At 29.0% G+C, this 25,383-nt stretch overlaps 2 protein-coding genes across 3 annotated transcripts in view; both read left to right on the top strand.

Annotated features, from left to right (window-relative positions):
- Positions 1-13,773: 13,773 nt before the first annotated feature.
- LOC125833686 (very-long-chain aldehyde decarbonylase CER1-like) lies at positions 13,774-18,249 on the top strand. Of its 2 annotated transcripts, none has more exons than XM_049512855.1 (10): positions 13,774-13,909; positions 14,018-14,244; positions 15,025-15,257; positions 15,852-16,071; positions 16,471-16,846; positions 16,925-17,032; positions 17,174-17,374; positions 17,453-17,551; positions 17,662-17,835; positions 17,923-18,249. In XM_049512855.1, exons 1-10 carry the CDS (start codon positions 13,850-13,852, stop codon positions 18,109-18,111), a joined length of 1,887 nt encoding a protein of 628 aa, XP_049368812.1. In that variant the 5' UTR covers positions 13,774-13,849; the 3' UTR covers positions 18,112-18,249. The 2 variants fall into 2 exon arrangements, with proteins under 2 accessions (XP_049368812.1, XP_049368811.1); XM_049512854.1 differs by having other exon boundaries at positions 13,821-13,909; positions 16,925-17,036; positions 17,178-17,374.
- Positions 16,892-25,383, top strand: part of LOC125833687 (very-long-chain aldehyde decarbonylase CER1-like) — a 41,006-nt gene continuing 32,514 nt past the window's right edge. The window contains exon 1 of the mRNA XM_049512856.1: positions 16,892-16,896. The gene's annotated coding sequence lies outside the window, so the exon portion shown is untranslated. The remainder of the gene's footprint in view (positions 16,897-25,383) is intronic.

Here is a 25,383-nt window from a genome sequence, read left to right as displayed (position 1 = left end):
CTTTAATTCTAAGTGAACTATTCAAAGTTAAGTGACCATTTAAGATATTAACTCATGTATTAAGACAATATTTTGTAATATAAATTATTTCACTCTTACTGCCACTAAATGGCGTAATAGATGGAGTACAGTTGTTTCTTTCATAATTAGAGATTCGACTTCAAATTTCGAATATGAAAAATTATTTACCTCCGAGTGGGTTCTAGGCGACACAAATCCAAATTAGTTAGACTCGATAGAAAATATTTTTTTAAATAAAGAATTATTTCATAGATGTCCAATATCTTATATCTCCCATGTTCTCTTGTTATCCTCCCAATTAATGACATTTTTTTAATATTGCAAGTATATATATATATATATATATATATAAAAAATAAATTGTTCAACATGTTACCGTACCTCCCATGTTCTCTTGTTGAAGCTATTTAGAAAAGTAGAATTACTTATAATAGCAGACAAATATAAAATAAAATTGAGACTCCTTTGAATACTTTGCAGTGAAATAAACAAAAAAGATAGACTTGGTTTTAGCAATATATAATAAGTATTAAGACGGATGTTATTAAGTTACATAAATTCTTTAACATAACTCATAAAATATTACAACATAAAAATATAAATTTACACTATCTTACTAATAAATTATTTATCATGAGAGACACAAAATAAAGGCAAAAGCACAAATGACCCATCAATTTTTTATAGTCCAAGTTCACATCAATGACTTTAAGTAGCAACATGAAATGTTTCCAGGAAAAAGGGAGCTGGAAGGGAAGTAGTTGATAATCGATCCCACACAATTTATGGCTACATATTTCAATATTCATTTGCCTATTCATCTGGATATTTGTTGTCTTAGATAATCTCTTTACTACACATTTTTTTGTGTGGATATCATGCATATGAAGCAATCATTGTTCGTTCATTTTTATTTATTCAGTATTGATTTGATATAGTATATCTTTTAATAAGAAATTTCAAAAAACACGAAATATATTATTCTTTGAATATAATAAAGCTAATATAATTTAAAAAAATGCATTGGAAATGACTAAAACTAATACATGTAAATAATATGTAGGGTCATTACCGATTCTTATGCAATTGATATACTCCCTCCAGTCCAATTTTTTCTTTATATGTATCCCTTTTTACTTGTCATTTTTTGACAAATCAAGAAAGAACAATTTTTTAAATTTATTATACACTCAATTTAATAACATTAAGTTAATGTCATTGAACAATATAGTGAGTAAAAATATTTGGGATCTTATCCATCAGTTAATAGAGATAAAATGATAAATTTACTATAACAATCAATATTTTCTTAATATAGTCAAAATTTGACAAGTAAAAAAAGACAGAAGAAGTAGTTGTTATCTTTTTTTTATCCTTAATTAAAGTGAAATTTGAAAATCATTACAAGTAATATGATATGACTCATTGTTGTTCATATCGATCGATCTACAATTGAAAAGTGTTGTGATTTGCCAAAAGTAAAAAGTGAAAATTCAAAAAAATATTTCAAATCGGTTAATCCAAAATTGAACATATATATAAAAAATTCCAATCAAATCCGACCTTAGATTAGATTTGAATTTTACTTCATTATTTCAAAAATCGAATATCCAAATTGAAATTTTCATATCTAATTCGATGGACCGAACACACACCCCAAGTACAATGTGCCAAAACCTTATTCTTATATTTGAAAAGTGTTTCAACAGTCAACACTAAACAATTGATGAATGTTGTATCATTTATGAATATTTGAAAATTGATAAGCTTGTGTCTCACCTTATCTTAGCTGTTAGGTTATATATACATGGAGATATACCTAATTTAAAAGAAAAATTGTAAGCCAAGTTGATACGAATCTAGTTGAAGGCAACAACATGCATTTATATCTATAGACATATATTTGCTGGCTTCATAATATATATTATCTAGTATCTACCTAGCTCCTTTACTGCCCCTAATGCCACAACGACCTCACAGTGGCGGAGCCAAAAATTTCAAGAAGGATGTTCAGAAAGTGTACGAAAAATAACAAGTTTTTTAAAAAAAATGAAAAAGAAAGTTGTTTCTAGTGAGAGCATTAACTTATCCAAGGCTACATTCTACAATAGCTTTTTGCGTCAAGGATGCTCAAAATATATAATTTGATCACTTCATATATCATTTTACTTATATATACAATATTTTTTTCAGACAAAGGATGTCCAATTGGATACCACTATCATGTAGCTACGCCTCTGTTGATACATCATGGGCTACGGAGGAGGGAGCAAAATAATAGCGAATCAGAATTTTCAATAAGAAAAAATGAGATGACTAGCATATAAAATAAAATATCTAGATATTTGTTTTACTCATTTACATCGATATAAATTCTTAGTGAATGGAGGTATTTATATTTTATACGTCATGTATAGGACTTCTTGTCATGAAACCTTGTGTGGGTCTAATTAAATACTCATAACTGTTAGTTTGCTACCTGTCACTTCATTATAGGACGGCATTAATGTTGTGACCCTTTTTCCTCGATAATTCAACAAGGAGAATTTATGAACGAATTAAATTTTCAAATGTAGAAATCAATGAATGTTATTGATTTTAACTTGCGTTTATGCATTCCAAGTTTGGTGTGTACGTACAATAGATTGTAAAATTTATATGAAGTTATATAAGTAGATACACGATATGTTAGGCAGGATATTAACTTTGTTTCTGTATGACAGTATGATTTTTACTTAAGGTGTTTAAAAAATGAACAAGATTTACTTGAAGCATCTAAATAAAAATTAGTGTCAACTTTAAGGAACTGTCGATGGTTCAGCCTTTCTCAATTATTACAGTTTGGTCTTGTTCCTCATTCTTTCTGTCTAGTGATGTTCGATGGGTCTCCATATATATAATTTGGTACTTGAAGGTTTGCATATAACCCTGCATCAATAACATATTTAATGTAATCTTATAAGTGAGGTTTAGGTAGAATAAAATGTATATTAATTCTATTCAGTCTCTTGTAAAGTAGACAATTTATTTTCAATAAACTATCAACTCAAAATAAATATAGTAGTATTCTTCATACGAGCATTAACTTTTAGTGGATGAATTTAAGACCGGGTAAGCGATCTAGTTGAATCAATATATTCGAATTTCGATCCAAAAAATAAGTGGTTGAAAAATAAAAATAAATGTTACGTGCTTTATGGATGAGATATGATCTAATTATATTTCACATTAGACCTAACATTAAGGCTTAAATAAATAATAATAATTTAAAAAAAAAGGACAGTTGCAATAGTGAAAAGGTGGTCAATCAGATATTTTTCGAGTCTGTTTGGAAAGCCACCAGGTAATTGGAATTGGTGTAATTACTAGGGTAGTAATTACCAGCCTAGTAATTACACAATCTAGTAGTTACACTGACCTGTTTGGTTGCCACAATGTAATTACACTGTAATTACACATGTCCTGTTTGGATGACAGTATAATTACACATGTTCTGTTTGGATGCACAATTGCAAACATAAAATTATAATAAATTTTAAAAATAAAAATTAATCATTTTAAATTTATACTAGACAAATAAGAAATTTTATAAATGACATTAAATTAAATATTTAAGATATATATTCTTTTTTGAAAATATATTAATTAATAAACATATTTACTGTAACTAATATTATGAAAAAATAATTGATTTATATTCTTTCAAATTAATATATTTCAATTGAATTGATCGTAACAACTAAAAATATGAAGTTTCTACGAACATTGTGAAATGCATGTTTGATAAAAAGAATAGTAATATATAAATAAAATATCATAAATTATTAAATGTTTGACAAAAATATAATCTATCAAGTCTAATTAAAAAATGACGTGCAATGTAAATTCAATATTACTAAAACAAATGAAACTGAAAATATAACATAAGTAATAAATTCAAAACAAAAAATTTAACATAATACTCTTATAACAAACTTCAACATAGCAATAAATATAATTTATTTTTATTTCTTCATAATAAAGAAAACGCAAGTCTATAACCTTACTTAACAATAAATTCTATTTTAATTTAAAAATTAGAATACTAATAAAATTATGCTAATGAAAAAATAAACATGACATAAAGAAATAGATAATACGAGAAAATTACAAAGAATCACGTAAAATAAGGTTGAGAACAAGAATAAAATAAAATATAATAATAAAAAATAAAAAATAGACTTTTACAATTTTTTAGAATAATAAAAATAAAAATAAAAAGAAATTAAAATAATAGAAGTAAAAAGAATAAAAACAAAAAAATAAAAATAGAAATTAAAAAAATGAAAAAGTAATCAGGTGGTAATTACACCATGTAATTATCAGCAATTCACAGCCTCTGCATGTGAATTATAGAGTGTAATTACCCCCTGCCAATTACACCAAGTACCTGCTGACCAAATAATTACATGTCCTTCCAAACAGGACAAGACAATATAATTATATCAATTACACCAAATCCAATTACCAGGGTGTCCTTCCAAACAGGCCCTTCATATATTCATGATTCAACAATGATATTTCAGTGATTAAGGGTGTTCAAAATGGCCAAGTGTTATGTGTTCAAAGCAAATATAGGACCAATTATCGCCAGCTGGCCTGCATCGACTTCATACTAAAGCCAATATAGTACAAATCAATAAATTTAATTTTAAATGAAATAATTTTATTTTTATTTATTAATTTTAATTTGTCATTTGAAATGCTTTCTAATCCTTTATATTTTATATTTTTATTAAGAATAAGAAAATGGTTTCCCCATATAATATTGTTCTTGTTAGGGGGTTCTTTGTATTATTATTGGGGCAGAAACATTGAAATTTAGATAAGAACAATATATAGTATGTATTTCTGCTATTTAAAGAAGGATATTTGCATTGAAGCGGGAACTGACTAGGCAGTGAGAGCATGGGTTTATTTCTTTTTTCCTTATTGCACTTTTTTGTGTATATTTTTAGTTTTTTTTAAAAAATAATATTTTTAGCTATATTTATCAAATCTTTTTTAAATTACGCATGTCATTTAATAATCGGTTCATTTAACACATCAAAAATAAATGTATTTCACATACTTAATTTATGTACACGTGTATCTAAAAAAACGCACTCTTACCAAGTTTAAGTATTTAGTTATTTGGACTAAATTTGAATATTTTTTTAAAAAAATTATTAAGTTCAAGGAGCTATTAGATATTCAGTCCTCGTCTTTCCTCCACCCCTTATCCTACCCCCCTTGTTATTTGTATTTTTTTAAAGGGAAAACGATAAAAAAATGCCTTTAAATTATGTGAAAGGAATAAAAATGTCTTTCATTTTTAGTTTGGCTAAAAAGTGTCCTTACCATCAATATTTTGGCTCAAAAATACCCTTTCAGTCAATATTTTGGTCCAGAAATGCCCCTATAATTACAAAATGGGTCAAAAATGCCATTTTTCCGAACAAATATATTGTTCTTTCTTTTTAAACACATCTTCTTTCTTTCACATAGTTTAAGAGCATTTTTTACCCTTCTCCTCTTTTTTAATGAATCTATGGCAAGAATCTTCTTCGACTTTGTTATAATCGCTAAAAAAAAGACTATTTCTCAAAAAAATTCAAAAGAGCAGAACGATCGTCCAACTACCAAAATAGAAGGAGCCCCCACCCAACAAAAAAAGAAGAAGAGAGAAGTTCTTCAATGGGATTTTTTAAAATTAGAGACATAAATACTCAGTACATTAAAATTAAGGCTAGAGGGTCTTATAATAGAAAAAAATGTGGTTGGGTACCGTAGGATTTGATAGTTTGCATTAAATAAAAATTAAAGCAAAACTGGTACTAGTACTTACATCTTCTCCTAATTTCTTCTTTCAGTGATGAAACACATAACCTCGTAGCAGAAGCTTTGTCCACTAAATTGTTTTATCAAAAAATAATTTGCCATCATTTATTAAATAATTATTAGTGATGAATTTTAAGTCATTAGTAATATATTATTTTATCATTAATAATGTATTCGATCAATTTATGACAAACAATTATTTATCTTAGAATTAATTAGATTTGGGACATGAAATAGTTTTGTCACAAAAAATAAATTGTTGCAATAATGATAAATTGAACTTCAGATTTATTTTTATTTTTAATAAAAGATAACTTGAAACTTCACTTTATTTGATATTTTTAAAAATTGAAATTATAGTTGTGTCTGGTTATACTGTTTTGCCAAAAATATTTAGAATCGAAATGTGCTTTTCTTAAAAAACATAACATGTGATTTAAATATGAAATAAAAGTTAAATAATGAGATTATTTTTATAAAACTAAAACTTTTTGGATAAATCTGAAAAAGAAAAATGTGAAAACAAATTTTTGTGTTTTTCAAATACGTCTTCAAAATTGTAGTTGAATATTTTATGATCAATCACTAATTTTTAAATAAATTATTATTTTTTGGGGAAAAAATAAAAAATAATCTTGACCAGTCCAATTGAGACAAAAATAGAAATTACTACTGTATAAATTGGATCAGATGGATAGAGACATGAAATAGGTTAGGTCAATTTGAAGCATTGACGTACGTACAATAAAGTCCATCCAACAACATGCATTTGCAATAGTAATTGCAACTATATGATAAATTTATATTGTTGTTTTTTGTCAACCAAAACTTTATAACTATGCATGTGAGTTGTGACTGCCTTAATTAATAGCTACTCCCTCTCGTTCATAATAATTGTGTCTCTGTCTGTAAATTAAGGAAAATATTTTCTCAATTCTTTTTTGTTATATTTGATTGGACAATTTTTTTGAAAAATAAGTTCTTTTAAAAACGAGGAAAATAACTTCATTAAAGAAAGTAGGGAAAATAAATTAGTATTATTTTCATCCACTTTTACTTGTTATAGTTTCCTTTTTTAGAATTAAATTATAAAAACTTTGACGAACATTTGACGATGTACTTTTTCATCATATTAATATGCAAAAAATTGCAATTTATAGTACATTTTGTATAGTTTTTGAATATCTAATTATTTTTAAAAAAATGATTGAATTTATGTAATTTAACTTAACTTTATCATTAGTCAAATTAACTTTCGAAAATCACAACATGACAAATAAAAGTGGACAGAGGAAATATATTTTATATTTATTGTATCCTTTTGACCATCTCACTCTATACAGTTTTGCTAAATAGATATAAATGTTTTTGAGATAAATTCTCTTGTTTAATAGAAAAAAAGTAAGAAATAAACTTATTTTCTAAGAAACATTTTTTAGGATTTTTTTTTATGTGGAAAATATTCTTTTTCATGCCAAATACACTTTTTTTTTGGGATTTAGCTCTTCATTGTTTTTTTTCTTCTATTTATCAAGGGTGTGACGAAATGAACCAAAACTATTTTGCAGTAAACTGAAGTTGACAAGCGGTGATAGCTATATTTTTTTTCATTTTCTCCAAAATCTTGTTTGGATTGGAAACATATAACATAAGTAAAAATTAATGGGTAAAATATTTTTCAGAGAATATTTTTCTTCATATCAAATGCACTTAGTTTTGTTTTGGGATTTAGCTCTTTTTTATTTTTTTCATAGTTAATCGAGTGTGTGACGAAATGAATTGAAAATATTCTACAGTAAACTAGTGCTCTTAGACGGAGATAGCTACACTTTTTTTCATTTTCTCCAAAATCTTATTTGTATTGGAGATACGTAACATAAATAAACTAAAATTTAATCATAATTTAAATAATTAATATTTCATAAAAAAATAATTAATAATGTCACAATTATAAAAACATATCATCCTGTCTATAATTATATGAGTATAAATTTTTCTCTCTTTTCCTGCGCAGTACCTATTTAGTAGTAATTTAAATTTTTTATATAGTTCATTTGTTTTCATTTACCCTAACACTCCAACCCCACCTACCACCACCATTGGTTATATTCCCAAATAATTTAAAAATTCAAAATAAGGATAATTCCAAGGACTTTCCATATATTTTGCGAGTATCACACTAACGTCCTTTATAATCGTATGTTATTTTTAACTTATTTATTATTAACGTATATTTTTTGAATTTGACAATTTTACTCTTATCAACCTACTTTTAAAAGTTATTAATCATTCGATGATTTCTTTATTTGTTATACTTCACATAACTCTAACCAACGATGAAATGACCCATTTTAAGAATTAAATTGATAGTGTAGACATCTCTTTCAATACATTGTACTATTTCAATAGAATGATAACAGAATCAACTTGGGATATAGTATTGTAGAAATAAACTAGTTGTCCTGTGCAGCAAAATATATAAGAAGTCTCAATTGGATGTATATGTCTCAACTTCAAGCCAGGTAAGGTAGGAACTTTTGTGTTTTGTCACATTACTGGCCTGGGACATACATCAAGCACTTATATTTTTAAACAAATTATAGATGTGACCATGTCAGTCGTAAAAATAATTTTTAGAGGCAATAAATATATACACATTAATAAAAAGTGCTAAAGTCTTTAATTACCGCTATTATTCCTCCGTCCAATAATAGTTGTTCACTATACTAAAAATAGTTGTCCAACAATACTTGTTCAATTTAGAGAATTAAGAGATAATTTACCTTTTGTATCTATTTTACCCTTTCTATTAAATACTATTTATCATCTAACACATTTTCAAAACATTAAATTTAATAAAGTCAAAGGATAAAATAGTAATATTGCCCCTATTATTTATTGTTTCTTAAGGGAGGTGCCAAGTTAGTGAATTACTATTGTTGGACAGAGAGAGTAGTTAATTGTCATTAATTCTAATGTTTCTATAGGATTTTACGATATTTACAAAGAGTGCTAAAATGTAATTGTCACTAGTAATTTCCTCAAAAAAAATATATTCAGTGACAATTAAACTATTATCATTAATTAATTTTCCCTAAAAATTATTTTAGGTGTGATGAACATGTCGGTTCAGTAATTTGGCAATAAATAATAGAGGAGAAATGCGTCTCAACATTTTTTAAATAATACAATTAGTATATATTGCCATGGTATATGAGAAAAATAAGATCGACATATTATATTTATTATATTAACCAACAATAAGAATGACTAGGAAGATCATAAATTATTCTTTAGGAAAAGGGGCCGATAGAGTTTTATACTTTGTGTGAGTATTTCCTAGCTAGTATGTATATATAATTTTAAAGTTTTTTTTGAAGAATAGCACGTGTCTTATGGTATATAAGATTATATCATGTTAAAAAGTATTTTTAGACAGACAATTTATGATTTTATGGGACAAATATGAAGATTGCAAAGTGATGATGAGGTTTGGTTTACTTCCTTTGTGAAATTTGGTAACTCACACACAAGGAGAAGTTAGCTTGTGCGATCCAATTAATGGGCAAATGACACATAATGTATCTTTGTATAAGTCCATAAACTAATGGGCAATGAATATTACTGAAAAAAAGATTATTTTTACATTGAGTTATTTTATTTGAAAAATATTCAGTGGCTATTTTCACTGAATTAGTGAGAAAAAAATGTTCTGTGGCTATTAGACTATTTTTATTATTTAATTGAGAATTTATTTTTCATCATGCGTTTTTTAGTGAGTTAGTTCGGTGGAATTGAAATAAAAGATGATATTTTATAACATAATTTTCTATTAATTCACTATGAAAAATCCTTTATTTCTAGCTAGGGAGAGCTAGTTAGTTTGGGGTACTTGGTGATTATATATATATTCTCTTATATAATAAGATGGAGTTCGTGCGAAGCAAGTACGTCTTTGTTGATGTGTCTACTTCAGTGTTTTTCAGATTTTTTTTTTTAAACTTTATTTCTTTTATTCTACTTTAATTTAATTAGTATATAATTTTTTTGAAATTATGGAATCCTTTCAGCTATGACTTTTAGTTTTAAATTCAAGATTTCACGCTGAAGCAGACACGTCTTTGTTGACGTGTTTGCTTCAGTGTGTTTCAGATTTTTATTTTTTTAAATTACTTCTTTTGTTCTACTTTAATTAATTAGTGTATCATTTTTTCGAAATTATGAAATCCATTTTAGCTATGACTTTTAGTTTAAAATTCACATTATGCAGTTATTGCTTTATTATTTTGAATGTCGGTAATATTTGTTTATATCTTGTAACTATTTTGAGTAAAAAATCAATGATCGATGACGAAAAATACTTTAATTATAGACACCTTAGTGGACCTCTTCACAATAAATTTGCACAAACAAAAAGTAATTAACCACTTAAATATCCAAAAATCATACTAAATCTAATCAACTTTCTAAAATCTACCTATATCACATAAATTAAAAAAAAAAAAAACTAAAATATTGAGCCAGTCCTAACACGAACACCTGTGTCTAGTATATATATAAATAGAACTTAGAGGTGATGAATGTTGTGTGCGCGAAGACAGTCTTACCTTAATAATTGAAATTAATGAAGAAGAAGCAACATATAAGTGTGTAGGGATATATTATTTTTAGTAGTGTGAGAATTTTTGTGGAAAATGGACATAATCACACCGAGTTTTAAGCTAAGGATCAAACCTTCATTAATATACCAAAAATTATAACTAATAATAAGGACATAATTGTGTTCTTCATTTAAACCCACCAAACAATATTACAATAATATCTCGTACCTTAGCTCTACAAAAATATCAACTATCTCCATTAATTTTTCCGCAGCAAATAATAATAGTTCGGTAAACACTATGGTTCCTGTAACTGTCCTTTCAAATTGATAAATGATTAAAAATATATATATTAATTTTTATATTTAGTAATACTAGTAACTTTTTAATTACACATCTTACGTAGCATATTTAAAATCTTACAATTCAAAATATATTTTCATGAACTATAGTATACATATTAAGTTTAATAACTACAAAATTCTAAAAATTCTTTCTTTATTAAACACCGCAAAAGAAATAGAGGGAGTATAAAACTATGTCTTTTCATAATCCAAAAAAAATATGAAAGTTTATTTAGTAGATTGAAATTATACAAGGAACATTATTATCATTTCTATGCTTCTAACTGGCTTTCATTGATCATAGTTATAATTACTATTTTTTATTAAAGTTTGACATATATCAAATTTTGTACATGATCATTATTGTTGTACAAAATTTGTAATTAAAGTTCGGCATATACCAAATTTTGTACACGATCATTGTTGTTGTATAAAATTTGTACTTAAAAGTTTGGCGTACCAGACTTTGTACATGATCACTGCAATAAGACTATTCTTCAATCTCTTACTTTCCTTTGCTTTCAGACTTAGAGGACGTTTGAACTGACTTTTTTTTAAGTAGCTTATAAGTTAAAAATTTAAAGTCCAAAAATACTCAATTTTTACTTTTAGCTTATTTTTATATATATTTTTAACCTAAAATCTTAATAATTTCAAACAATATTAAGAAAAAAGAAAAATCTTAAAAATCAAAAGCTACTTAAAATAAGTTAATCTAAACACGTTTTGTTTTTTCTTTTTCATTCTAAAAAAGAGCAAGTCTAATAGCGAAAAGGAAACAGTTGGTGAAACACATTGGTTGGTCTGTCATTATTGTTTTCTGCAAGAATGCAGAAACATAATTCCCCAGCAATCAAACCTTTTCCCTTTGGTAGTTGAGAATCATAAATGTTTTTTCTTACAAATTTTTTCCTAAAATAGGTGGTTAAATTCAAATAAACCCTTTTCCCTTTGGTACTACTCCCCACTATAAAGGGATAGTCTGAAATATGTATAGTTATTTTAGAAAATTAAGGTATAATTAACTATTCATTCCGTTCATTTTTATCAGTTTATTAAAAAAAAATAGAATTCATATCGGTTTTTTATTAAAAGATAAAGAACATCACAGACATGTACAATCAAGGGAGGCTAGATCTATTTTACCAATTCTACTAGTCCATTTTTAACTTTGCACGTTAGTATTTATAAAATAATATTTAATAGTTGGATTCCAAATTTTATATTTGTACCTATTTAGAAAATTTATTAAAACAAATATACTATTTAAACAAAAACTATTGAATTCAATACAACACATGTTTTGTGGGGTTTGATTACAAATTTTAATCTCCACGCACTTCAATTTTGGCTTAACAGGCGCTTGTCACATTATATAGTGTTATAAACAGAATTTAAACTCTTTTAATATATTCTATGGTATCCAGCTTATAGGGGACACTTTTATTTTTAATTTGTTGAAAGGAGAGATATACTGATAAATTTGGAGATAATTAACTTATACATATCCCATTTTATTCTTAATAATTTTTTTTAATCAGATAAATATTATAACATGATTGAAATCACGAGTTCTAAAGTATTATTATTATATTTATTATATATGTTTCAAAAGTTTCATTTCCTTTTTTAAAGCTCTTAAGGAATTCGACCTATTACGTTCTATTCCTATTCTTTTCCAAATTACAAAAATCCTTTAAATTTAGTGAAATTCGGAAACGTTCTAATACATTGCGTCCCGATTTCGAATACATCCCTCAATGTCTTGATATATTGCGTTTCGATTTCGATTACATCACTCAACGTCCCAATACATCACGTAAAGCAGGGGAGGACCCACATGGTCTCCAGGGGTACATCCGAATCCCCTGAGTAAAAAATTACACTATAAAAGGTAAATTTTCTAAATTTACGTAGATATAATAATTTTGAACCCCCTCATGAACAAGAAGTTGTAGTGTAGTGGTAGAACTTCTTTTAGATGACCCTCACGGTTCAGGGTTCAAATCCCATTATACACTAAACTTTCACTTCTTTTTTTTAAAAGAGTTGATTTAAACCCAGAAAAATCCAAGCGTGCTAAAATATATCTGCTAACGGAACTAACTTTTTGTACTTATAAACTATTATATTTTATTGACTTATTCACATGTTTATATTTTTATTTTTCGAACCCCTGAATGAAATTTTGAATCTTGCCACTATGTAAAGTGATATGTCCGACCGATAAATCGTGTAAGTGATGTATCTGACCGATACATCGCGTAAAGTGATGTATCAGAGAATAGGAGAGAGTTGAAATTTTTGTAATTTTTTCAAACTTAGAAAATATAATAAAATAAGTTATTTATTTAGATATTTTTTCCAAAATTAAAACGCTATAATATACCAAGTACATGTGAGCATCCCCCCCCCCTCCCCCCCCCCCCCCCGGTTTTTGGCCCAGGGGAGAGTACTTACCTTAATTTAAAGTGATGGCAAGACTTTAAAAAAATTCAAGTGATGAACCCCTTTTAGCTACATGTGCTTATCGATCCTAGGGACGCTTAGGGGGTAAAAGGCATTAATTGGATGGACTATCTTAACTATTATACGTGTCTCAATTTATATAACATAATTCAAAGTTTAAAAATCAATTTTTTTAATTTTAATTGTAAATTTAGATATACAATTTATATATTTTTGGAAACTATGTAAAAAATGCTTATGTTTACTTTTACTCTATTAGTCAATTTTGTTTTTCGAAAGTCAAATCGCATGAACTTTGACTAATATTTTAAAATGTATTATTATCATATTAATATGAGAAATATTATAACTGATACTCGGGAGGGAGCCAATATATTCTTAGGGTGTTCATTCGAACCCCGTTCGACGGAAAATATTAAATGAAAAGACAGCAAAGCAAGTGGAGTATGCCTGCCTCTATAATAGAGTTCTATATAAGGAGAGGACTTTAGCTTTAAGAGGAGAGTGAGAGAACAAACTAAGCTGGTCTAAACTAAAAGCTTAATTTGCTAAAGCATGGCTTCTAAACCTGGCATTCTCACTGAATGGCCATGGACTTGCCTTGGAAACTTCAAGGTACTATACTATACTTTTTTTTTCCCCTTATAATATATACATTTTTGCACTTAATTAAACATCATGAAGTTCTAATTAATTATATTTTTATTTCTTGAAATGAATTAGTACTTGGTATTGGCACCATTTGTGTGTCATAGCACATACACATATTTTATGAGCAAAGATGAAAGGCAGAGAGACATTGTATACATAATCATTCTCCCACTTTTACTATCGAGAATCATTCACAACCAGATATGGATATCTCTATCCCGATACAGAACTGCAAAGGGTAATAATCGAATTGTTGATAAGAGCATCGAGTTTGATCAAGTTGACAGAGAGAGCAACTGGTACGTACTTTCTATAATTTGAATTCAAGAAAATGATTTTTTTTGTTTTAGTTTCTAGAGAAAGTAAATATTGGTGTGATTGATAAGATCGAAGTCATTTTTTTATGTTTGTTTAAGAGAAAAGTTTGTTTTTCTAGAAATAGGGAAATATGACTTATCTTTCGTTGCAATATTTTAACTTAATTTCATAGTTCATAACTTCATTTACTTGCTACGTTTTACATTACATACATTTTTTCCAAAAGATATTTCACTCACCAATCAAATATTTTAAAAATACTTCTCAACGAAAAATATTTTCCTCATGAAATAACTTCAATTAAACCAAGAGATTTTATTTTTTTTGGAAAGGTTTAGTCTGAGTATAAGCCTTAATTTAGTCATACAATCCGGAATTTCTTACTTGGTAGGTGAAAACCTAAACCATGTAGGAGTATTTATATTAGGTTCTCTTGGTCTGTACCAACAAAAGGAAAAAAATAGAAAAAAATAAAATAAAATAAAATGCAAATTACAGTATTAATTAAGCTAACTTTTTGGACCTAGATTATGGATCAAATTTTAAAAAATTATTTTTAAATATCTATTTAGTCATGATATTTGATAAAATTTTGAAAATCTGATCTTCAGATATTTTTAACTTTTGAAAATAGGCACTCTAGTTTTGTTTTTTTGGACTTCTTACAAAATTTTAAATACATATTTTCCGACTAAAATACATACCCAACACAACTTACGCTAAAAGGTTGACTTATAATTAATGTTAAATTATATTTGTAGGGATGATCAAATCATATTTAATGGACTGTTATACTATATTGGATACCTGATGCTGGAACAAGCTCATCACATGCCTGTGTGGAGAACTGATGGGATCATTATAATTGGCTTGCTTCATAGTGGTCCTGTCGAGTTCCTTTATTATTGGCTTCATAGAGCTCTGCATCATCATTTTCTCTACTCTCGTTATCATTCTCATCATCACTCCTCTATTGCTACTGAGCCCATCACTTGTAAGTTCATTATCTTAAAATATGCTAATTCTATTAAGAGATGGTGGTTAAAAAACACATTTAAACTGCCATTTTTTCCCAAGTAATTTCACATTTCAAAACTATCGGTTGTTCTTTTTATCTGCTTGAACTATCACCATGACGAATCCATATTTACTAGAAGATGCACCACTTAAAAATATATATATATATATATATATATATATATATAATTTTTTTTTTTTTAGTGGGAGTTGCTCCCCAGTCATTTAGGTGTGCACTGTCTAATTTTCTTGTAGCATAGGTACCACCAGATAATATTATACTAATTTTAGAATATATATACATACATAAAATGTCTAGCTTTACTAAGAGATAATGGGTTCACGTGCCCCAATTTTAGCCTATAAATTCGCCCATGATTTGCTCCTTTTTCCTATCTGAAGTTTGAACAATGATGTCAGTTTAGGTGAAAAAGGGATCAACTGATAGTTGAGATATGAAACTCGCGAAAAACGATAGATCAGATGTGTTTTTAACCATTGACTATTTTATTAAATTTATCTATTCGTGAGGACTCATTGTACATTTTTTTTGTTGGTGGTATTTTTGCAGCTGTGATTCATCCATTTGCTGAGCATTTATCATATTTCACACTCTTTTCCATACCCTTGTTCACAACTGTATTCACTGGGACTGCTTCTATAGCTTCATTTGGTGCTTATGTTACCTATATAGATTTCATGAACAACATGGGCCATTGCAATTTTGAGCTAATTCCTAAGTGGATCTTCTCTATATTTCCCCCTCTCAAGTACTTCATGTATACGCCCTCGTAAGTCTTCTCTATCGCCCTTTATTTCAATAAGCTTAATTTTACTCAAAATAATCTACGCCTGGTAAAAATGGTAACTAACCAAAATAAAGCGCATCTTAAAAGCCAAAAGGTTCAAATGCAGAGTCCCTACTTCTGAATCACAATATTTACATGCCTAACTACCTCATTAACTAGGGGGCCGGACCATATAGTACATTTTATATCTTAGAAAGTTTTTAACCACAAAAAGATTATATATACTCCACACAGAGTTTTTAACCGCTTTCAAAACTTTACTCTCCTTGTCTTAATTAACATGATGTTATTTGACTTGACACAGAGTTTAAGAAAGAAAGAAAATCAGTTTAAGATTTGGTTTAATCTTTGGCCTCTAAAATAAACATTTTGATGGTACAGGTACCACTCACTACATCACACTCAATTCAGGACAAATTATTCTCTTTTCATGCCAATGTATGACTATATCTACGATACATTGGACAAGTCCTCAGACACATTGTATGAGAAGTCACTTAAAAGAGAAGCTGAAGTGCCTGATGTGGTGCACCTAACACATCTAACGACTCCAGAATCCATTTACCACCTTCGACTAGGATTTGCATCGTTGGCCTCGAACCCTCACACCTCTAGGTGGTATTTTTGGTTAATGTGGCCCGTCACACTATGGTCAATAATGATTACTTGGATTTATGGTCGTACATTTGTTGTTGAGAGAAATATGTTCAAGAATATCAAATTACAAACTTGGGCTATCCCAAAGTATCGCGTACAAGTATGTAATCTATATTATTCAAGATTGTTATTATAATTTGTTAAAGATTATCTGATATGATTCTTGATTTTGTTGTAGTACTTTATGAAATGGCAAAGAGAGACTATCAACAACTTGATTGAGGAATCCATTATGGAAGCAGATCAGAAAGGCATAAGAGTTTTGAGCCTTGGACTCTTAAATCAGGCAAGTCCAGAGTATATGTGCTATTTTTTATTTGTTTTTACAAATTGCTTTGAAATGTTTGCCCAGGGTCTATCAGAAACAACCTCTCTATCTCCTCTGCACCCTATTGATATATACTTATACAAAAATTTAACCTTATAGGAAGAGAAGTTGAATAGTAATGGTGAACTTTACCTAAAAAGGCATCCTCAGTTGAAAGTGAAGGTGGTTGATGGAAGTAGCCTAGCTGTCGCCGCGGTTCTCAACTCCATTCCTAAAGGAACTTCTCATGTTGTCCTTCGAGGTCGTTTGTCCAAAGTTGCTTACTCCATTGCCCTTGCCTTGTGCCAAAGAGGAATTCAGGTATATTTGATTATATTTTTGGTTTTCCATTGTCTCGTTCATTATTGTGTACTAATTTTCTTTTTTTAATATACATAGGTTGCCACGTTACACGAAGAAGAGTACAAGAGACTTAATGCAAAGCTTACCCGTGAAGCTGCAACTAATTTGGTCCTGTCGAAATCTTATGTTTCAAAGGTACGTATTCAACCAAAGCAACATCGAAATATATATACTGTCCTGATCAAATCTTGATTATTCATAACAAAATCGCGAAAAAAGTTGTTGATTGAGACATTATACTATAGACATGGCTAGTAGGGGATGGATTGAGTGAAGATGAACAATTGAAAGCGCCAAAAGGAACATTATTCATTCCTTATTCACAATTCCCACCAAGAAAAGCTCGCAAGGATTGCTTCTACTTCAACACACCAGCTATGATTACTCCTAAACATCTAGAAAATGTAGACTCTTGTGAGGTAATTAGAAAAATAATATTAATTTTTCGATGGTATTATTCGATATTGTTTAATAATAATAACATTATTATACAATAATAATTGTAGAATTGGCTTCCAAGAAGAGTGATGAGTGCATGGAGAATAGCTGGGATTTTGCATGCATTGGAAGGTTGGAATGAGAATGAGTGTGGTGACATGATGTTTGATATTGACAAAGTATGGAAAGCCAGTGTTGATCATGGTTTTCGCCCGTTAACATTAGTGACTACTTCTACGGATCAATCCAAGAACTAGAAGTATGGATTAATGTCTTTGTTATAAGTATTATATATTGGATCAGCTAATTAATTACAAGTTTGCATTACGTGATATAATTTCCAGAGTTGTGTATGCATCATATAATTAAGATGTAATATGAACCAAATTGGAGCATATTGAACGATGATTTATATATATATATATATATAACCCATAATCACTTTTTTTAAAATTATTTAATTTGTATTAAGTGTTAATGAGCTTCAGACTAAGTTTATCAAGAGGGTTGTCAATGATTTGTTAAATACTTGTTAATAAATTTTCTCAAGTTTTCTTTGAATATGGATAAGCAATTTGCACACTGGAAGCAATTATGACAAATAGTTAAGAGTATCACAAATTATATAACAGTCAATGTAGGTGGACACAGTTTCTAAACTGTATACTAATGAAGTTTCCTAGAGCTGGGAGGGTCACAACTTCTTTACTTGAAATTAGGCATTTCCATGGTATGTCCGAAATTGATCTTGACAAGTCATTGTATATTTGAAGTCATGACAAGTCTACAATTTCAGTAACACACAAAAAAAAAGTCTTTAGTTTGACTTGTCAAGTATGCAACTATATTTTAAAATGTCTGAAGCTGACATTGACAAGTGATACTAAACTTCAGCCAAAAATGTCTAATGTTTGGCTTCGTCAAGTCCACACTTTAAGCAAAAAATATCTAAAATTGGTCTTAACAAGCCATATCAAACTTTAGACAAAAACGTCTAAGGATAGCCTTAAATTCATAAGGCCACACTTCAAACAAAAGAGTCTGAAGTTTGTCAAACTTCATACATGAATTTCGCTATTTCAATCGTGAATGTCTCGTGCCTGAAGTAAACTCATAAGTTTTTTTTTTTAAAAGTTTGGATACAAATTAAATAGGGAAACTTACATAGATATGCGATCTTTCAAAAATATTACTATCTATAGCAATAAGATTTCTCGTCACTTAACATTTAAGTATAATACAGATTATAGAGAATAAATTTATAAAAAATCACATATAATACAAATTTTATTGATGGTTAATACATTTATCATATACTTATGAGTTATAGTATATCGTGTTAACAGGCAACCACGGAAGGATGACCCACGGAAGTCTACTGATGACTGGGCTACTATCCATGAAAAGCCCAATTCTTTATTTTATATTACTTGTCCTTATTGGATCGACGCATCTTTTTTAAAGTATTAATTAAATATATATTTTACTAAATTAATTTATTAATAATATTTTAAAATTTAAAATTTAATTATTACTATTTTATGTAGTTATTTAATGCTGCTACTAATAATTCTAAAATTTTCTTAGATTTACTAAAATAGAAAAGTAAAATGAAATATTTCTTTTTAATATAGGAGCCAAAGTAAAATAAAATAAAGAGTATAACGCAACAAACTCAATGATCACAATGCTACTCCCTCGAACCACTTTACTTATCATCCTTAATAAAAATAGGCAATTCATAATATATGTCATTTAAGAAATCAGGACATGATTAGTTGTTTGTTTTCATCTTTACCTTTAGTCATAAACTAGTGAATTTGTCTGCGCGTGCGGTGTAATAAATATAGTTAAATTTAGTATACCCTCTTTTTATGAAAATAAAATAAACTATAAACGATATATATTTAGGTTAATTAGTAAATGTGAATTATTTAAAAGATATATTATGAAATATGTAGTGTATGAGCATTTTTATTACGTTTACCTTTGATTCCTTTCTTAATTGTTTGCTGTAAAATCTAGTGAGCCAGAAAGATGTGAATGAACTTACATCATTACACCTGCATAAACAATTTTCTTACATTTTAAAAAAAAAATACCAAATGGGCTCTACAATACTTGATTTGAATTATTCAAACTTCAATATAGGTATCAAACAAAAAAAAACATAGAAATTACCAAAAGACAAAGAAAACGAAAAAAAAGTAATAACCACGCTAAATTTCCAATAAAATAAAATAAAAATATCCTTTTTCTTTTGCCGGTAAAAGGTTCTACATCACTCTTCCATGAACGAATTTTATGCAAATTATAATCATTAATGAATTTACCAAATAAAATTCGTGTTATAACAAAATGAATTTATTCATCAAATTATTCTAGAATTAAAAAAATAATATTTTATTTATAATTTTTTTGTTATATAATACTACACTTAATATTGATAAATTTGTGAAGTATAATGTCTTCAAATTTTAGACTTCAAATCTTTACTAATATTTTTTAAATGTGTTCAATCATATCTTTTATTTATTTTGTTATATAATGCTATATATAAAGTATTTATCAATTTTGTAAAGTATATTTTGTGAAAATTGTAACGACTTGACTTCGTCGTTAGGAAACATTGGAGAAAGAACTGGGGCCAGAAAACTTTTTGGTAGTAACTTGAAATTTTCTAACCTAATCCAAATTTGGATGAAATCGGAGTCAGTAAGGTCTAAGGAAATTATGATAATGAATGAGAGATCTAATTATGATTTTGATTACATGAGTAGCTAGATAAGTCGTTAAGGAATCCGTACGACTTTACGGAATTGAATTCGGTTTAGAACTCCCGGAATCGATCTTAGTGTGAACGGTATTTTCTGAGCGTCGTTGGTCAAAGGTGTGTTGTGAAATAGGGGTCTTGGAATTATTAAAATAGCTCACTGGTTCCGTGCAAGCCGCTGGGACGAGATTTTTGCCGCCAGAACGGGGCCGCTGTGGTGGGACAAGCGCGACTTAAGTAGGAAATAAAACCCCAAAAACGTTTTATTTTGCACTTTTTGACTTTCAGGGCGAGGAGACGACCCTAGGAGAGTTCTTGAACGTTTTTCACCATTCTTGAGGCTAAAGGTAAGGATTTTACTCCCCAAATCCATGTTTCGATCCGTAGAATGTAAATTCATGAGTAATTATTGGTGGCGGAGGGTTTTGATCTGGAATTTATGGTGGAAAAATCCCTAGTCTGGGTATAGGGATCAAGGGTTTGGTCTAGGGTTATTGAGTTTGTTATAATCCAGATAATTAGACCTTTGATTGTTGATCCTTGCATATAAATTGTTGTTTGTAGACCTAGAACAAACAGAAAGAATCCGGAAAGGGTAGATTCAAGTGCCTTAGGGGATTCAAGCTTGGATTCGAGGTAGGTGATGATTGTGATTTCATGTTGGTGTGATATATGTTTGTAATTACTTCATTATAATGCATGTATGTATGCGAATGTTGCATTATTGATCACCTTAATCGTAAATGAGGATAGTTGAATAATTGTATGCCATGAATCACCTCTTGTTGTATGATTGTCAGAACATACATTGTGATTGTGATTGTGGTTTGTTGAATGGATCGGTTGCCACATTCCGGCATAAAAAATAGGATCGGTTGCCACATTCCAGCATAAACATGGGATCGGTTGCAACGTTTCGGGATAAACATGGGATCGACTGCCACGTTTCGGCACACTAACTTGGATCGGGTACCATGAACTGGTATGTTAACTGTTTAGGTTTGGGTTCCATGAGAGGACTATTGAATTGAGTTCCGTGAGAGGACCATTGAATTGTGTCGTGTATCTACTTGTGATGATTACGTTCATATCTAATGATAGTTGATATTGGAAGACTGTATGTTGCTCTAAAAGGATAATTGTATCTCTTGAGACTTGTGAAATTGTGCGTTATTGGTAAGAGATGACTAATATTGTACATGTTCGGTATATGCTTGTTTTATAATGTTGTGGTTACTTGCATGTGTTTCACTTATTGGGATAGCCGCGTGATCCTACCAGTACACTGTGGTTGTGTACTGATACTGCACTTGCTTGTTCTTTGTTGAGTACAGGGCATCTTCAGGCGACTATTGATAGACCTCAGCTAAGTGACTATTGAGCGTGACTGGATTCAAGGGTGAACCAGTTCTTTCAGGCTGCCATATCTCTCTTGTTTAAATCCACTCTTTTCGGACTCAGACTATTTGTTTAAGATGTTGTTTAGTTTCGGGGTTGTACCCCTTGTTCTTAGACTTGTCGTTAGTAGAGTTTTGGTATATTGACTTTCAGGTTCTATGTTATTCTTCTGCATTGTTTAGTTCTTTGTTAGCCTTTTGTTGGAGTTTATGAGAACTCCCTATTATTGCCTTAGTATTTAACTTGCTTCCGTAACTTAAATGCCTTAGTTTTGGTTTAGTTGCTTGGTCTGGGTTGTAGTCCCACCGGAGAGTTAGTGTGGGTGCCAATCACGACCATCTGAATCGTGACAAAAATTAAGTTGTTACTGATATATTTGTACGTCATATTTGTATGAATTTTATATACATGAAATAAACTAAAAAAGGAAATAGAATAAAAAGGAAATAAAACAATCAAATTTTCAAATTTTCGGTAGTCCTTTTTTTTTTCTTTCCTTTTTAGCCTTTCTTTTTCATTTTAGTTTTTTTTTTCTTATTTTAATACGTGTTTTTTGCTTTTCTTAATACAATTTTGTATTTTTAAAATTTTTGCTCAAATCTGAAGCCATTTTCTTTCCTTTTCTCCTCATAATGAATTAAAATTAAAATATCCTCTTTTTTTTATTTGTTTTTAAAATAATATGTCCTACTAGTTGAATAATTTACTATTATTCTCTATACATTTAGGGAGACTAATATGGAACATATTAAAATTTATATATAGAACAAAATATAAATTTAGGGAGATTATATATGGAGCATATTAAGCCTTATATATGGAACAAAATAAATGAATCATTCTTTGTATATCAAACTTTAATTTTGGCAATATTATATATATGAAGTTTTTTTTTTTGACATCTCTATTTTTCTTATCCCTCTCTGTTTCTTTTCATTTTTCTTTCTCTCCTTGATTACTCTACATATTTTCTTTTTGTCTCTTCCTAATTTTATGCAAAATTCCTCAATATCAATACTTTCTTAAAATATTGTCACTTTTTTCCAATACAAATACAAAGTATTTCAATGAAAAAAAAGAGAACATAAGAAGAAAAATAATAACATTCATACAAGAGTTTGAGTTGAAAATTATACCTATCAAATTAACCGTATGTATATTTAGGCTAAAACTTCTTCAAAAGTTTCAATTCATGTTTCTTTTTTTTTCTTCTTGCTTCACTCTCGAATGTCAATCTAATTTTAAACGCTTGGCAGAAGCTTGGCTATTGCTTTTGTTATATCACATGAATGTTGTTTGATATCTTAAAAGGTGATCAAGGAAGAGTTATTTATAGGGAAAATAGTCTGAAAAATACCCCAACTTTGACCGAATTTGCTGTTATGATACCAAACTTTCGTGAGGACCTATTACCCAACTAGACTAATTCCGTATTTTTTACCCTTTGAACTATTTAATAGCGTATTTTAAAGGTATATATGTGCCCATGTGGACACATTACTATTTATAATTATGCAATATTTTTTATGTCTACGTGGACACATATATATGTAATGACCCGGACCCGAAATGTCATTTTTTGATAATCTTGAATAGTCATTTAGCTATAGTTAATTAATTTGCAAATAATTTGGTTATTTTTTTTAAATAATAATGGGTCAAGTCTGAAATATTAAAATAGGTTGGTAGGAATTATTACTTTTAATACATAATTAATTTAGAAAAGAAAATAAAGATAAGGAAGAAACTTACTTGCGTATAGCGGCGGCTGACGTGGAGACGATCCACTTCATGATCAGGTAACATTCATAAATTCATTAATTATGCAATTGAAAATGTGTATTGAGGTCAAATGTAGATATAAGTATTATTATCATTATAATAATGAGTGAAAAAGAGTAAGAAGGGAATCAAATTGCAAACTTGATTAATTATATTCATATTTATAAATAACAGTGGATTAGAATTGGATTTCATGCAATCCTGTGATCATTACGGCCAAATGCCATTTATGTAATCATAATAACTGTTAGTATTATTTTAATGTTGGCTTTGAAGAGGAAAAAGGGGAAAAAGTGGATTTGGAATAAGAAAATTGATATATCTGTATAAAGTAATTTTGGAATTGAGAAACAATGGTGATTGGCTAATGATAGGCAAATGATGAATACTAGGAATAATGATTCAATGGTTACAGTTGATTCTGGAGTTAGCGAACCAGTTTTGATATTTTCCAGATTTTTGTTTTTCCATAATTATCACATTATAAACTATATTTTTGACATATTGAAATAGGTAATTAAATATTAGGGGTATTGTATTTTGTGAATATCTTTAGATTTATGATATTGGAGAAGTTGAGACTTAACCCTAGGCTTCAAATTTGGAGAAAACTGAAAGAGTTTGACATGTTAATTGGCATCGAGATTTAAGAATTTGATTATAGATTTGGGATGAGTTTTTGGGTCTAGGTTAGACCTATAGTAACATGAATGTTGTTAGTTTTGAAATCTTATTGTGGTTAATTATTTGATTAGATTGCTTTGAGTTGGAAGTTCAACGAAAAGGGAAGGCTCAAGTCCCGGAGTGACTGTTCGATTATTTGAGGCAAGTGGATTTCTAAACCCTTGTTAAGTGTATGGAATTTATGTATTTTCTTGTAATATGTGTTTAGAGTAATGAAGCTTGGTGATGGGTTGACTTGTCCACATTGACTAATTCTAATGATGAAAAAGGGATAATAAAAGGCAATGTGATCAATTGTTTGTGTGATGTGTTGAGAATTGTTTGAAAGGCTTGTTGATGTTGTATCCTGATTGTCTTATTGTCAATTGTGCAATGTTATGAAAATGGTTATCTCCTCATTATTTGTGTGAACATGTCATTTGCATTGTTCTGAGACATGGTTGTGACAAGTGTTATGTGCATTGAGAAAGAATAAGAAAATAGAGAGGATGTACCATTTCGAGAGACGTATCGCGCGCCGCGATGGATACTATATTTCGAGGGACGTGTCGTGCGCCGCGACAGATACTATATTTCGAGGGATGTATCGCGCGCCGTAATGGTTACTATTATTTGAGGGTCGTATCGCGTGCCGCGATGGATGTATGGACAAATATGTCCTCCATGGGTCCCGGACTGAGAGACAGCGAGTGTGTATCATTAGGTCAGACATGCATCACTATACTTGACATTGCATTTTATTGCATTGCACTTCTTTATTATTGGTGAACTTGATCTTGTGTGTTGCTGATCTTGTGAGTGCCTTTCTATGGAACTTGTGACGGATGAATATTGAGCTTATTGTTGAAGATATGCAATTGTTAGAGTGTTGTTATTGAGGATATGAAATTGT

Source organism: Solanum verrucosum, unplaced genomic scaffold, assembly GCF_900185275.1.
Source record: "Solanum verrucosum unplaced genomic scaffold, falcon-dt-bn FXZP01000307.1, whole genome shotgun sequence".
NCBI classification, from domain to species: domain Eukaryota; kingdom Viridiplantae; phylum Streptophyta; class Magnoliopsida; order Solanales; family Solanaceae; genus Solanum; species Solanum verrucosum.
The sequence above is the reverse complement of the archived record's forward strand: the minus strand, read 5'-3'. Positions and strand labels throughout refer to the sequence as shown.